Source organism: Larus michahellis, chromosome 2 (assembly GCF_964199755.1).
Source record: "Larus michahellis chromosome 2, bLarMic1.1, whole genome shotgun sequence".
Lineage (NCBI taxonomy): Eukaryota > Metazoa > Chordata > Aves > Charadriiformes > Laridae > Larus > Larus michahellis.
This window is the reverse complement of record NC_133897.1, coordinates 78,392,288-78,408,478: the sequence shown is the minus strand read 5'-3', so window position 1 is coordinate 78,408,478 and position 16,191 is coordinate 78,392,288. Positions and strand designations below refer to the sequence as shown.

Below are 16,191 nucleotides of genomic sequence, written 5' to 3'. Positions count from 1 at the left end.
CTGTCGCCGCGGCTGTTACAGTTTTATCCTCCTCTAGCTCCTCTTCCACCGGGGGTCCAACCCCCACCACCTCAACCGCCGGCCCCTCAGGGACAAGATGGAGGGAGGGCGCGACGGATGGAGGCAGCGCGAGGGCGGTGCCAGTAAGGGGGCAGGGCTCGGCGGCGAGCGGGAGCGGCTTCCTTCCCCCCCCGGCTCCCCGCTCGATCGCTCCGCGCTCCATCGATTCACCTCGGTCAGCGGCTGGAGGTGCCTGCGCCCGCCGGACGCGGAGGCACTGCCGGGAGCGGACCTGCCCCAGGTGCCGGATACGAAACGCGGCGGCGGCGGCCGGTGAGTGACAGTCTCTGGCCTCCCGCCCCGCTCTTCCTCTGCCGGGCAGCTCCGGCTCCTTTCCCCCACCTCCCTTCGGCCTCCCCCTCGCCACCTTCTTCCTCGAGTCGAGCGTCGACCCCCCCGCCGGGCGGGGTTGAGTGTCGCGTCCTAGGCCCCGCCTCAGCCCCGGAGGGGGGAAGCGGGGACGGAATTGGCGTTAACGGCCGTTGGGCCGCGGTGGCGCCTCCTCAGCCCCCCTGAAGGCACCTGCTGGCCCCGCCGAGGGAGCTAGGGGCGGGCGGCGACCCGTCCAAGCGGCGGCAGGCCTGCTGCCGCCGGGACGGGTCGCCGCCCGCCCCCCGCTCGTCTTTTTCCTCCCTCAGCCCTCTGACAGGAGCCGGGGCACCGCCTGTGAGACTCCCCGCCCGCCCTTCCCCGGGGGGCACACGGTGTCCTGCTGGCGGGTGGGTGTTTTCTGGGCGGCCGGTGTCTGTGAGAGGTAGCCCTCCTCAGGGCTGGTGGGGTTGGCCCCCGCAAGGCAGCGGGCAGGGCAGCAGTTTCAGTAGGTTTTGCCTTTATTTCTCATTAGTGACAGCTCCCGGCGGCCGCTTGGTTATACGATGAAACGAGTCTGGTCTGGGACTTTCTTGAATCATTCAGTGAAGTGTTTGGGTGAGCTGGGTGGGGGAGTAGAGGAAATTAGCAGGGGAGAGGTGAGGTCTGAGCTCTGAAGAGCTGGTTACTTGCAGGTTTTTTTAACATCGTATTCAGTGGTACTGTAAAGTTTCAGAAATGACCCCCCAAAATGAATGTGAACTTAGGGAAGTACAACAAGAAAGCATCATAGTAAGAGATGTGGAACAAATCAAAATAACATATAATGGTTGAGAGATCATTGCTTTCGTTGATGTCTAACTAGAGGTGTTACACTTACTCTGTGACTTTATTTTTTTTATTTTTTTTTACACTTTACTCAGTTGTACATTTCTCCCTCACTTGGACTGCATTGCGGTCCAGGAGGGTCGTGAGCTGGGTGACCAAACATCTTTCTTCCTTGCCTCTTCAGTGTCTTAATCAGGAACCTGAAAAGGATCTCTTATAGAGGGGAATAGATATCTGAAAATGGGGATAATCCTATTTCCAAAACAGAGTTTCCCATTCTGTACAGTTTTACTGGTTTTCAAAATAGCATTCCTTCTATACTGTCAGCTTTTCGTTCTTCCCACCCCACGCCGCCTCCACCCCCCCGCCGCCGGTTTTTTCTATTTCCTGCAGTTAGATTGCTCATTGTGGATTAACAGCTTCTATCCATACACTCAAAAGCTTTGAATTGTGAGCCAGTGAGGTGTTAAGCCATTTTACCTCTGACAGAGCATCAGATTAAATTTAAACTACAAACATTCATTCTTAAAAGTTTAGTTTAAAATCCTAATCTTGCTTCAACTTTCCAGGCTTTCTGATCATTCTTAAAATAAGTAATCAGCCTCTTTTCTTCTTTAGTGTTTGATGTGCATTTCGTTACTGTAAATGTTGTTTTGTTTTTATTTTTGGTAAAGTTGTCAAAACAGTTAAAGGACTTCTATTTGTTTGGGTTTTTTTAACGTAAACTGCAAATAAACAAACTTGTGGTTTACGCAAACAGGTCTGTTTTCTTGCTTTACCTTTCGTTCACCTGAAGAAGAAAAGCTCTGTAGTTTTTGCTTCCCTATTTCTATTGTATCTATCACAGCTTGTGCTGACCCTGCAAGAAGGAGCAAAAGGCATGGCCTGCTGCTGATTTCTTTCTCATGGATAGCTTAGTTTACAGTTTTTGTGATTTATGCCCACCCTCAGACAACAATGTTTTTACTTAGATGGGATTTCTGGTGTCTTAAACATCATTTAAAACAGGATGCAATGATTTTCATTATACTGGTATGACTTATCTCAGTGAAAATACCATTAATTTATGTTGTAATGGTAAGGGTTTTTTCCTGTGTGGAAAATGTAACTTTTCTTAGTGTATGTCAGAGGTGAAACTATTTAATTAAAAGCATGTTACCAATCAAACTTGTGATGGCTTTTTTTAAACAAAATGTAAAGTTGTCTTGTGTTTTCATGGCCTTCATTCAATAAATTACAATATTTTACAGACTTGATAGTTGGGTGGTTTTTTATCCTGTAATTGCTTTATCAGATATTAGTGCTAAACAGTTATTGTCTAGTCTAAGTTAGTGGACATTTTTAGAATTAATTTGAAAAACCCTTAAAGTTCTAAGTCATTAACTTAAAAAAATAAAAATAAACCTTTAAAGTAAAATGTTCAACACATTGCCCTTTGAGCAGTGGATATTGTTGTGCAGAGAAACAGTTTCATCTTCAGTACAAAAGGTACTGTTCACTAAGTATTTTTGAATTTGTAGTATTCAGATTATTATCTTTTTTGAGTTGTAGGATTTCTTGTGAATATGATCAGAGTTTTTTTGCTAGGTGTTGACAACATTTGAGGCAAAAACGGAAAATAAAGGTGTTAAAATTTGTAATCCTCCAATTGTTTTCCCGAGGTCCTATTAAAAAGAAACCGTATCCACTGATACAGTCCATTCTTTATTATGCTACTCCTCCCAGTGAAGCTGGGCTAAAGCAAGATAAGTGGGTTGACTAGAAAGGCAGAGGCCACTGACCTCTTTTAGCGATGAAAACTTTGAGATATGATATGTTAAACCATACTTAATCAATTTATTTCACTGACTGATATGTTTAGCTGTAAATCCAGTAAGTCTTAAGCACTGTATTTGAAACTAAACATCAGTTTTGAGTTATTTTAATTCTGTTTATTCTATGCTTTTCTGCTTTCCTATTTAAAAAAAAAAGAGAGAAAAGAAAAAAGTTATACCTCAATAGGATGTTAACAGAAGACTGAGTATAAAAGGTGTTCTTAAAAACATGGTTTGTGACAGCTATTGAAAGTATCCATGAAATAATCTACAGTTATGGTTTTGTACTGCAGGACAAAACAGCCTGTGAAGCACAGACAGGTATTTTGAATGGCTGTATATCACTACGTAGTTTATGCAAACAGGCACAGAAAATCTTCCACAGGAGAAATCAGTAGTACTTCATTTTACAATGAAGAACAGGCAAATAATACTCGGAAGACTGTACATGTTACAGTGAATTTATTTTCTATGTGAGTTTTTCAGTAAGAGTGGAATCTGCTGCTGTACTTAAAAGTACGCTAAAGGTTCAAAGTCTGAAAATTGCTAAATTAATATCTTTTAGCAGAAGTCAGACATTAGCTCTTCAGCTTAATTTAGACCTTCTCTCTTGGACCACCTACATTCTGTAAATCTGTGCTGTGCAACATTGTCTTTCAAATTACTTTTCCCAGGGGAGAAATACAGTGCTTGGTAATGGGGGAAATCTTGTTTGTAAAAGTGCTTGTAGGATGAGGGATGATTAAACAGCACGTGCATAGCACGGTCATGTCAGATTGATGTCTCATCTTTTTGTGCTGAATGCGAAAGCAAAGGTCTGTGTTTACAGCTTGCTAAGTATCAATTTAAAAATAAAGATGATTAAAATTTTTGTACCTTAACCTGAAAATTATTTTCTAGGATCCCTGTCAGTATTTCAGTTCAAAGTAGTCAGATTGCTCTCCCAATGTCAAAAGTTAAAGGAAGAGGGAAGGACAGGAGAGAGAGCTCGTTTTTGTGATCTCCTGGGTGGGGGGAAAAAAAAAAAAGGAACCTGAAGCAATTTTCCCAGAGACCGAGTAATGAGAGAAATGCCTGAAAATAAGGATAATCGTGTGACTGGTGTGTTATGCGCTTTGCGTAGGGAAAGGTAAGCTAAGTATTTAATATTTTAAATAACTTTAAGTCAAACATCTCCCCTCCCTCCTACTGAGAAACTGTTTGTAACTGTACTTTTTATATTATTGTGGAAGTACTTAGTGCTTTTTCTTCAAAAGGAAATTGGTCTGTGTATCCTTTTTTTGACAACAGTTGTTCTTAATTAATCTGCAGACTGTGTTCAGCATTTTCGGTAGAAAATACTGTCTGTGATTGCACTCAGTGATGGGTGTGAAAGTCTGTGTTTCCTTTCTAATTTTGTTTGTTTTGTTTTTAAGGAAAACAAAATCTTTGAGACCCCAAGCCCTGGTTTTCTCTTGACCTTAAGAGAACTACAGATTCCCAGATTTTCTGTTTAATTCTCTAAGGCAGACCTTAGGCTGTATCATGCAGAAGCCAGTGGGGACTCGGGCAGTGTAACAGTGTCTGTGGATCAGATTACAACAAAAATTGGTGATTTTTAGGTATATTAGACTTGTGTTTTTTCCTTCACTTTGTGAATAACCCAAAAGCAATGTACCCTGTATTTGGAAGTTCATCAAAAAGCCTGTAGTAGCTAAAGATTTAGGGCTACGCTGAGCAAAAGTTCCTTTTCAAGTGCCTGCTTTTGTATTGAGGACAAACTAAACTGATTTTTTGAGATAATCCTACAATGTCACAATTAAAAACGCAATGACTTCAAATTTTCTATTTAAGAATTCTGTGAGTCTTGTGACGCTTCGAATCTCACTGTGGTTTTAACATATGTACGTTGCTTTTTGCTGGAAAAGTGAACGTTAAATTTTTGGCCAAAAGTTAAGAAGCTATGTATATAGCTAATGGATTTTTCTTATGTTTCCTTTTCATCAGCGTAGAAGGCAGGGGAACTTCTGTTTCTCACAAGACAACTTTACTACTCTGAAAGCATGATAGTTCCATGCAGCAGAGGGGATTTTAGGTGGAGGAGTGGAAACGAAGACTGAGAGTATGTAAGGCAGAGGCAGGCTGAAATATGTCAGAAACATACCTGTGCGTGCAGGCTCTTGGTGAAATACTTGAGCGTGCGTTTGACCAAGTGAATAGAGAAAGATGCTATAGCGTATGGCTTGAGTACTTCCCTGTGCAGAGGCCAGAAAGAGGTGTTTGGGAGAGAACATGAAGAATACAGGAATCTCAGTAACACAAACGCATGTGTCATCTTTTAAATATTTTTGAAAGAAAAGGAACTGCCAAAGAAGTCACACGGCAAATGTTAATTTTAGTGTTGCTGTCCTACCTACAAGCACCCAAGTTGAAACTTAACCATGTGAACTGTGTAATTACAGTGGTTATATAGTGTTTTTATAAAGAATATTGTGTATAGTTACAGGACTTAGAAAAAATCTGTGGTGTCCTGTTTCTTTTCTCTAGGAAAAAAAAAATCCTACCCCATTGGGATTTATTTAGTTTATTTTTCTGAACTTCTGGATCTTTCTGAATGCATTTGCATAAACATATTTGAAAGTTTTTGATGCTTGAAGTATTGTTTTTGAATTTCTGCCTGTGAATAACATAAGATAGAGGGATGATGAAGGTATTAAGATTCTTCACCATTTTCCTAATAACTAAAATAATGCACAGAAAATTATGAATAACTTTAGAACAAAAGAAGGATGAATGGTTTAACTGGAGGGCAGTAAAGGGAATAACTTCTAGATAAAGCAAACTTTGCTGTATGTTGGAGGTAGAAGCAGATGTAGGAAAGCATGTGCTTTGTGAGAATTTAGAAATTAATGGGAGATTTATGGCCATCTGTGATATGGTTTTGTGTAAAGCTGAGTTGACTTTTTTCTATATATATGTTTATATATAGATGTTTAAGGCTTTTATTCACAACATTGCTAGATTATAGTGATGTGTCACGTAATAAATACAGAAGCTTTTAACCAAGTAGATGACTTAATTTCTGTGGAGTTGTAGTGCAATTTATAATGAAAATAGCGGAAATTTTGGGGAGAAACATCTGTGTTCAGACTTTCTTAAATTACATTTTCTTCTGCGCTATTGCCCTTTTCTAGCCAATTCAGTATGACCAGAACAGACATTCAGAAAACTTAAATTGGTTTGACTTGAGTCTTGGTGCTGTACAATTGAATATACTAGCAAAAGAGTTCATTCAATAACTGCTATAAACCAGCATGTAGACCTAATTAATAAATTGGGGGAATAATTTATTTTCAGTGTCAAGTTATGGAACTTTAACTTTTTTGAAAATGTATTTGGTAAAGTGAGATATTTTAAGGGATTTTTTCTTAAGGTTTTGCCCAACAAAAACGTCCTAGTTCAAGTTTATAGGGCTAATATTGACATTTGGATTATTGTAGTATTGATGGTTTTGTTTAATAATGGCACTTGGAGATTGTCACTTAGGTAAATAGATTTTGAGCTGAGGTGAAAATGTGACTGTGGTTCTGGGCTGTTCAGGCTGTGTGCGTGGATTAAATTAAATTCATGTGCTGGTGAGTTTGATGGAGGAGGTATGTGTGTTCGTGGCAGAGGAGCGGAGGGAAAGGCATCTTTTTTTACAGTAGGCTGACTAAAATAGATTTTAAAATTCTTCAAACTTTTTATTTGGCTTTTTCTGTTTGAACAGGTGATATAATGGGCAGATTAAGTGATTTGCTGAACTGAAAGAAAGAATTCCCCCTGTCCCCCCATTTTAAAACTTCTGTTCATCTGCATTATAGATTAATGTTCTTTTTAATCTATTTTTAGAGGTTTGCTATTTTTACTTCTTGCTGATGGGTCACGAAGTCAGTGTTATATGTAGGCTCATTAATTTCCTTCAGGTTGTTTATGGTGTAAGATACTAATGAAGAAAACTTCATTTTACAACGGAATGTTTGTGGAAAAATTTGACATTTTGATGTTGTAATGGCATTTGTGTGGTGAATTGTTCTTTGTGGGGAATCTCTCCTCTCCCCAAATAAATAATGTGTCAAAATTCCTGATGTAAAAATGCATCAATATATAGGAATGCTGTACATCATAACTGATAAGATGCTGTCATTTAATATGTACAAGGAAATGGATTTATACTAGTCTAGATTATTTTCTTTGACGTGTGATAGATAGAAGGTTAATTGATGTTAAATGGATGCTTTGTTAGCCCTTCATCAGCTACTAAACTGGTACTGGAGGAGTGCAAATCATTACTACAAAAGGCCAAGACCAGTATGTTTTCTTAGTGAGGTTTATAGGTCTTTTTTTATCCCTCCCTTCTTTCCCTCCTTCCCAACCACACAAAACATAACCAGCTGTAATGATAGGAGGAGAGAGCAAGCAGCTTTTCTAAACACACACACACTCGCACTCCTGCCCCCCTTTTTCCTCCCCATACCTCAGCAGAGTGACAGCTTCGAGATGTTGCGTGCGAGGGAGTTCAGCTGGTGCTGTGTGGTCTGGGTGTGTGGTCTCCAGCTCAACCGAGAGGCTGCTAACAGGGTGGATGAGAGAGAGAGAGAGACCAACACTGTTTACTTTAATTTATTTCGGATGCCGGAACTGCGCCCGGAGTTTCTCCTGAGCCGGGTTCCGCAGTTAGCGGTGTCAATCCCTCCCAGCTGCAGCCTAGGCTGCCACGGGCGCTCAACTCCTCTGCCCAGGGGCTTGCCCAGCATCTGCCTGGGGTCCGGCCTTTTAATCCCGCGTGACTCAGAAATGTTAATGGCATCGCTGAGGGCTGTGATTATTTTGCTTTCGTTCTGGCAAGATATATAGCCATGAAGGTGTACCTTGCTGGGTTAAGGAAAGCAGGACCTCTGAGATACTGAGGAAAACTGTGAGCGTGACGATTGTGAAAGCAAAACTGCTGCCCTTATTCCTTGGCTGCCTTAAAACTAAAATCTCTAGTATGCCCTTCATGACCGATTGGAATATTCGGGAGCCCTTTTATAAAGAGAAGGGTATCGTATTATGTCACTTAATACTCCGAATCTTTTATTTTTTGTCATTTGCCCTCTCCATCGCAAAACTTGCACATCTTCCGAAATTGAAACTGATTTTGGCATGTAACATTGTCCTGTAGGTTAACATGTTTGTCAGTGTTAATATTGGCTTGAATCAACATGCTGGATATGACAGGGCAAGACAAATGAGGCTTTGTTTTTTCTATGTGACGGTGAAATTACCCCCTTTTTTATGTTTGTTCATCTTTTCATTATAAGTAGCTTAGTGGTGTTTTGAAGAGTTTTTTTCCCCCCTAAATGTAAGATTCGTGAGCACTTCTTGTTTAAATTGACAAGTCTTCTTTTATTATTTAAATAAACATGCATAGATTCTTAATATCACTTGGAATTTCAGCATTGTTTAGCTTATTCACTTCCCAGTCTTTTCTGGCAGGCTTGCAGGAATGGACTTTGTATTATTAATGCAGTGTTGAAGGCTGTGGAAATTCTAGGGCACTGAAGATCTCCAGAGGGGTTAATAAATGTCAGTTATTTTCACAGTGCTGCTTTTTGGATGCTTTTAAATCTTGGTTTATGTAGATTGTCTGTCTGAATTTATATTGTTGGGAAGATAAAGCACAGAAAAGGTTGCAATAGTGTTTTTCATCATTTTGTAATGGTTTTGAGTACAAATGTGTAGGAAACTTTTTGCTATGTCGTCTCTCTTGGGGTCATTTGCTATGTCCCTTCACTGACTCTGTCGTAGTGTATTGTGCTTGGGGGAATCCGGATTTTCTAGTGAAAATAAATTATTAGATTTATTTAGTAGAAGCACAAGTTTGTGTAGTTTAAGGTGAAAAGGCCATCACATAGGTTCTGGAATCTGAGTATTTATTGCTTGTTTAAAAAAGGGCACTTTGTAATTCTGTTAATTTGGAAAGCATTTAGTGCTGTGATGTTAGTGTGGTAAGAGTACCTCACCTACTGGTTTCGGGTTAGTTTGTTTTTTAAAAAGTAAACAACAACATCTGAGGCATACTGTGATTTGAACATGGGTGATGCTCTGGTCATTCCCCCTGTTCCTGCCTCAAGATTTTTAAGATTGTATTCTGTCACATACATATGAGTGAGAACAAATAAATATTTGATACCTGAAGACTTGAATGCTTGTTTGTATCTTAGACTTTCTCAGCGATGACATTTTTCTTGGCATTTTTCTTTCCTCCCTTCTTTTCTTTTTGGCATTTTTCTTTCCTCCCTTCTTGACAGCTTAGATTCCCTTTGCTAGATGACCATGGCACTTGCATTGACCTTGAGTCTGTCTTCCTCTGAGAATCTTTTAAGTTCAGTGTCTGTGACAAAGTACCACTGAAAACTTTAACGTGACTGAATTTTCAGTCACTGGAACCAATTTGCTATGTTGTTCTAAAAAGGAGTTTCTGACTTCTAAAACATTTCAACTGTTAATTTTTCCACTGGTGAAATTTGTAAGGTGTCCCTGTACGTTTTCCAAAGTTCTGTGCCTTCGTGATGTTTGTACTTTTCCTTTGGGATTTGAACTTACCATCCAATTTAAAATCCTTAAATCCTCAACTTCTGTTGTTCACTTATTTCATATTCTGGTACTTTTTCTAGAGTGGCAAGCAGTACTCTGCTTTACAGAACAGATGTGGTAGCTGTTGGCATTTCACTTTGTGTGTGTTTTTTCCCTGCTTGCCATTGAAAATTGAATGGGGAAACCTATTTAAGGACTCTTGCTTTAAACCAACTGAAGGTTTACAAGAGTCAAAAAAGCAACTAGACTTGGGTTTTCTTTTATGTTGGGCCATATTTCTTTTCTTCATTGTTTGTTTTTAAAGTGGCTTTTCTTAGGATAAAGAGTGAAGATGCCACCTCTTTAGCAAGCTTGTAATGCTCAGAATTGTCTGGATTTTTATTTTTTTTTTAACCAAACCTTTGTGAGAGTTTATTTGAGAAGCTCATGTAAAGATGAAGATGATGTTTATGAAAGGCATTTTTCAAGATGGCTTTGTAGTAGGTGGTCTTTGCAGAGGCTTTCTAACTCCTTGCACTTTCATAACAAGAATTATGACAGAATAATAGAATAATATGGGCAAGATCATGGGAGCAGTCAAACAGATGTCATCCATGTTAAACTGTTGGGGAGATATTCTGAGGAAATGAAGTTTTTTTTAAAAAAAAACTGCGGGGGGCAGAGTAAGGAGGGAAAGAGCTCTATTTGTATAGAAGATTGTCCATTGCAAAAAAATAGTCGTCTTAACACTTCTTCAGTGAGCCTGGTTCCTCAGAGGAAACATCTTGTATAGAAAACCATCTTTATGCAGTCTGCCCTAGTCTGTATAAGAAGCAGTCTTTCAGTAAGAGGGCTGCTTTTAATATTATTATTTATTTACATAATACATATCTGTAAATAATAGGACTTCTATTTAGGGCACTGAATTGCAACAAAAGCTCTTAATTAGATGATTGTATCTTTTAATGAAAGGAAAAAGTAATTATTTTTTTCAGCTTTGTTTAAATATTTAAAAAAAACCTAGAAACTTGCTTTTGGGCCACAGTAGTATACTTGCTAGGCTTCCCAATAAGCTGTTCAGTTATTTTAACTATTGATGTGTTTGTCATGACGGAGAGGAAATATTATAAATGAATTGAAGGCTCCCAAGCATTTATTTGATATTTGTAGTAAAGACAGATTCCATAGAGTTCCTTCACTTACTCTTTGAAATAAAATAAACCAATTGCTGTTTAAAAATAATAATAATAGAGCGTTTCAGTGCTGTAGTGCTTTTGTAATGTGTTGAGATTTACTGTGGTATTCTCATTCCAGTGAGGTATTTTAAAGCAATTCTGCAGTAAGTATGGAAATACTTTAGAAGAAATATTAGACCTCAGGAGGCTCAGCATTTTTATTACATTTATTTAGCTCATCACAAAGAGGGATCTAGTGCCAATTTCTGAAATCCAGAAAAATATGTTGTAATATTACTTTTGAGTTTTGGTATTGATTCAAGACAATTACCTGTGTGCCTAGGTATTTTGAGAGAAACAATGGCTACAATTCAAGGGAACCATAACTTTTTTTTTTTTTTGGGGGGGGGGGGGGACACGAACCAAATTATACAGAAGGAGCTTCTATTTTACTTTTTCTCCTCAGTATTTCTTCCTCTCCATAAGACTACTGAGTTCCTGAAGATGGCTTTTTTACACCTGCGTTACTGATTAACATTGTATATAAATCTTTACAAAAATTGCTCAAAAGAGGTGTGTTATGTTGTCTTACTGGTATCTAGGCACATGCTGCTTCCTGCAAAAGGTGGCTCAGTGTGAACGTGGGGGCATAACCCCACTGTTTCTTTACAGCTGTTGTATGTCTTCGAGCTCTGCTGAGGATCTATGAGAAAAGCTACAAAGACTACTAGATAAGATCATGAGGAATAGATGCAGTTTGTCCTCCTCGCTCTAGATAAACGTAGACACCTGGCTCTTCTCTGGCATCCTCTTTCATCAAATTCTGAGAGGTCTGAACTTCTGTGCATATGTCATGCAATTGTGTAGGAATAAACAAGACTCTCCCTGCAATTTTGGATTCTGATTGCTCCAAGTAGTGTTAAGTTTAACAGTGGGAACTGGGAAGCTTATTTTTCTTTTGCTGCCTGTTGTTTTGTCAGGCGATGCTGTGGTAATGTAGCTTTGAATACAGTGCAGATTAGAGCTGGGCAAGCCTTGTGACTCCAGGACTAGGGATCTTGACAGAAGACCGGGTCTATCACTTTCACCTGTAGCGAGGAAGTGGGTCAGCAGTAGCGCAGGTGGGATATCTGGAGAAGACGGCTCGGGGCAAGGAACAGGAGGTAATAAAGAGGAGCTACCAAGGTGTCTGGATTTGAAAGGAGAATTGGGATATTAACACCCCTCTCCCTCCCTGCTTGAATTTATGGATAAGAAGTCGGAGAGGAAAATCGGCAGGATAGGGGTAGGAAATAACTCATCTGCAAGACTAGGACCTGGCCTCAGTTTTGAAGCAAGGCAGAGACTGTCTTTCTCTGTGTGTGTGTGTGTGTGTGGGGGGAAACAGTTCTGGAAAAGAAATAGGAGTAGGGCAAGAGGGAGGGTCCTCTGCCTGCCAGAGCACAACCTTCTCTTCCAATGCTGGAGATGACTCACAGCTGATTTCTTTGTAATCTGCTGATACAGCCCTCCTCTCCTTCAGTGCTGTTCTACCCACACGGTTGTAGACTGCATCTGTTGACTACTCACTGCTAGCCTCATGTTGGGTTCATGTAAAAGCTTCCAGTCTTTTACATCCACACTTCTAAGACCATCCATATGATAGAATATAACTTAATTCCTTTTTCATCAGTTTGTTGTTTGCAAAAATCTGGGAAATTAGTGTTTTATTAAAAACATAATGTAATTTTTAATGTTGTGAAGTCAACCGGTCAAGAAATATGAGGTTTGCCAGTTAAAAACACCAAACTAAAACAAACCACCTGAGTTCCAGACATATGTTGTGTGTGTTGTCATTGGCTTTTACCGGATTTTCTTTATGTACTGGACACAGCTCACACACTGCAATTTACTATATTCTTGTTTGTTCAGCAGGAATCTGCATCTCTTTATTAATTGCACACTCCTCAAAAATAGTCTGAAGTTCTCTCAAGATATTAATAGTTCTGTGGTGTTCAGAGTATCTAAATGCCTCTTCCATATTAATTAATTTGTCTTTAAAATAGCTGTTGTGATGTGTGATAGCATTCCTGGTGAAAATGAGAAACAGACACTTAAGATCGAACCTGTTTATAGATTTGAGGTGGTTATTTAGGACCTGAATATTTCTGAGCACTGTGCAGCATTCCTTATGTTCAGGGTACATTTCGCACTCACTTTGGGTGTGGCTGTGGGCTCTGAAGTTGGACACCCAGAAACTGAAAAGAAAAAAATGTAACTGTAAACTTTTATTATAAGTGACCTGCTATGCATCTGTAGTGTAGATTGAGACAGGATCCTGTTCTGGGGGCAGTATTTGATTACTTTCACCAGGAGATCTTCCTCCTTATTCCTGCCTTTCTGATTTCTGACTTCATTGTGTGTTAGAATTTAAGAATACAAAGAAAGAAACCGGTCGCTGGGAACTTCTTTGATCCTCATGACCAATCTATCTGGTAACATTGGAAAATTTGAGGAGGCTGGGTAGAAGTGTGGTGTATGATGGTACAATGAATGTATTTTGTATATGCAGAAGTGGCTGAAACAAAGGTATCTTATTTAATTCTGGTATTTCCTAACTGCAGGTGCTTGGAAACTGTAACTTTACTGCAGTTTACTGTTAGGAATAATTTACAGAGGTTCTAGGTTTCATGGACTTGACTATTTGCAAGTAAAAATAGAAAATATATCTTGATCTTTATGAAGCTTGGCTTATATTCCACATGTTTTTTACCAACCTGAACTTTAAAAATTGTGTACACTAAAGTGTTCTATATGTGTACCTGAGTTTTTTGAATACTGACCTGTTTCTTCATTCCTGGATTTTCTTAGAAATAAAAACATTTCTTCCTATAGTTTATTTTTGGTTCTTACCTTTCCAGTGCAGATGAATTCCAATTAGAAGCTGACCATAGCTAACTTTACAAAGTTCCAGAATACCAAATTAAAATTTTTTACTAGGAATTTTAAGGATGTTGTTGTGTCTTAGTAGAAAAATTCAGGAGTCATGAAGTGGAATGAGTGATGCAAAATTACTGTGGAATTCCATAAAAGAAACTTTTGTTTGTCTTACGACTTCTGTAGGACCTGCGTACGTATGTGCAGGCTCTCTATGTTTAGTAAGTGTCATAAACGTGGAGAAGTTGGTGGGACCTAATGTGCTTCAGGTTATACTCATCTGCTTCTTAGAGCTGCAGAGCTGCTCAAAGGAAACTGCTAATAAGCCATAGGAATTTGTGATCAGTTGCATTGTAAATAAATGTATGCTGTGTAACATGCATACCGTATTGGTGTTGGTATTACAGAGCTAATTAAACTGGTTTGAGTTGGCTCTTAATTTCAGGTGTGAAGGAATAATCTTCTGGAAATGCTTCTTTGATAATTTTATGTAGGTTTTTATTGCTCTGTGGGGATAGTATTGGTTTTGTTGATGTTCTCTGCTACTGTAGTGTCTGTAAGTAATATTTTAATTTTCCCAGTTTCTGTAAATGTTGACGCTTTATACAAATAAGTGCTGGGAGCTGCTTCCCATGGGACTGTCCACGCCAGTAAGTCTAATTTTGATGGGGAAGTCATCCAAATATGTAATCATAGTCTGTTACTTAGCTTAGCAATTCTAAACTTTCTAAGGAATACGAATACAATAATAACTTTCTAATAGAGGATTGAATAGGCGCACTTGAATTCTGACATAAGAGATTTGAAGTGTGTCTATATAGTTTCATTAAGCATTTTCAGGGATTAATATTTTTCTGAATATACTTCTTTACAGTTCAGAACTAGAGCTATACTTGCTTAAAAAAAAAAAGGAAGTGCAAAGAAGGCTTAGGTATTCTTTATTGTTTTGTAATTATGTCAAAAAAGGCTTTGAGAGTGGTGTCCCATATTTACATCTATGTTTATCTACCATTTTAGAAGAACTGTCTAAAGGATTTTTAATAATTTTTTACATAATATAATTATTGTTTTTAAATCACTGTTTCTTGCTGAACAGATAAAAGCAACTCAGTTTTCAGTAACTGAGTAGACATCATGTCTCCAGCACGGCAGCCCCCACTTGTAACCGGCATCTCTCCCAATGAAGGCATCTCATGGACAAAAGTGACGATCAGAGGAGAAAATCTGGGGACTGGGCCTACAGACCTCATAGGTAAGTTGAAAAAAAAACAAACCCAAAAACTTCTTTTGAGACTGTAGAGTGTCACATTTAGGATATAATTAGAGATAATTTTTTTGCACGGTAAAACCTACGTTGCATGGTACGAGGAATCCCTTTTCACAAATATACACCCGAATCCATAAATTCAGGGATGCTGCCGGATGTGTAACTAATCAGAATGGCCATATTTTGCTAGATGAACCTTAGCCTGACTCAACATGCTGTGCTGAACACTAAGAATGAATGCCCGTGGGAGTGTACTAGAAGAAGATAGATTTAGCAAGATGCTCCTTTGTTGCTTTCCCAGGCATTGAGAATTTCAGCATGGAGACTTTCCTATCAGAAGCATTTCCAATATGTTGGGAAAGTCACTGGGTGTTGTTGTTCCTTGAACTAGTGTGAAAGTCAGTTTGTGTATCTGCAGCAGTTATGGCAAAGTGAGTTCAGTGATCTAACCACGCTTTTGCGAAGAACCATTTCCTTCACTGTTCTGATTTTAACATGGTAATTTCCTTTGAATCACAATAGCTCTTGCACTGAAAGAGGGAACAAGCAGTTTTCTGCTATTCTCCTAACCATACATATCTTGATCGTTGCTGCTCTGTTGCCTCTTTTCCAGGCTGAAAAGTCCTAGCGTATTTAAATTTCCTGCATGTATCTTTGACTCTTCTTATTGCTCTTCAGTGAATCTCTTCTAGTTTCACTAGCAATCATGAGTGAAACATCATCTTGGTTACATGCAGTGTTCAGGATGTAAATGCACCGTGGCATAATACTTACCCTCACTTTTGTTTTGTATTTCTTCCATAGGGTTCTGTTTCCCGTATAACTCCCAACTAGGCATCAAACTAATGTTTTTAATTGTTCTGCCTATTATAGTCCCCTGATTTAATGCCTGAGGGTTAGTAGTCAGTTTGAGCTTGTCACCTGTGAATTTGAGGTTTTGCCTGTGTGTATCATGTCTTTGTTCATTGAATTTCAGCTGCTGTTTTGTAGCATCTACATTACTACTCAATCTCATAAGGTCTGCTCTGCATTTTTTCTAGTTGTTACGGTCTTTACATTCTTGATAAATTAATATCATCAGCAAACTTTGTAACCTCTTTATCTTGTCATTTATGAATATATTGAACGTGAGTGATCCCAGCACATACCCTATGGAAACTTCCCTCAGTGAAAACACACCATTTACTGTAACTCTGTTTCTATCTTAATGAGCTCTTTAGCCATTTGAGGATCATATCCTATAGCT

General features: G+C 39.0%; 1 protein-coding gene across 2 annotated transcripts in view; it reads left to right on the top strand.

The window, feature by feature from the left end:
• The first annotated feature begins 220 nt into the window (after positions 1-220).
• EXOC2 (exocyst complex component 2) overlaps positions 221-16,191 on the top strand; it is a 128,255-nt gene continuing 112,284 nt past the window's right edge. For both annotated transcript variants that reach the window (XM_074576069.1, XM_074576068.1), the window contains exons 1-2: positions 221-333; positions 14,775-14,930. In XM_074576069.1, the coding sequence (XP_074432170.1) occupies positions 14,813-14,930 (118 nt within the window). In that variant the 5' untranslated portion in view covers positions 221-333; positions 14,775-14,812. The remainder of the gene's footprint in view (positions 334-14,774; positions 14,931-16,191) is intronic.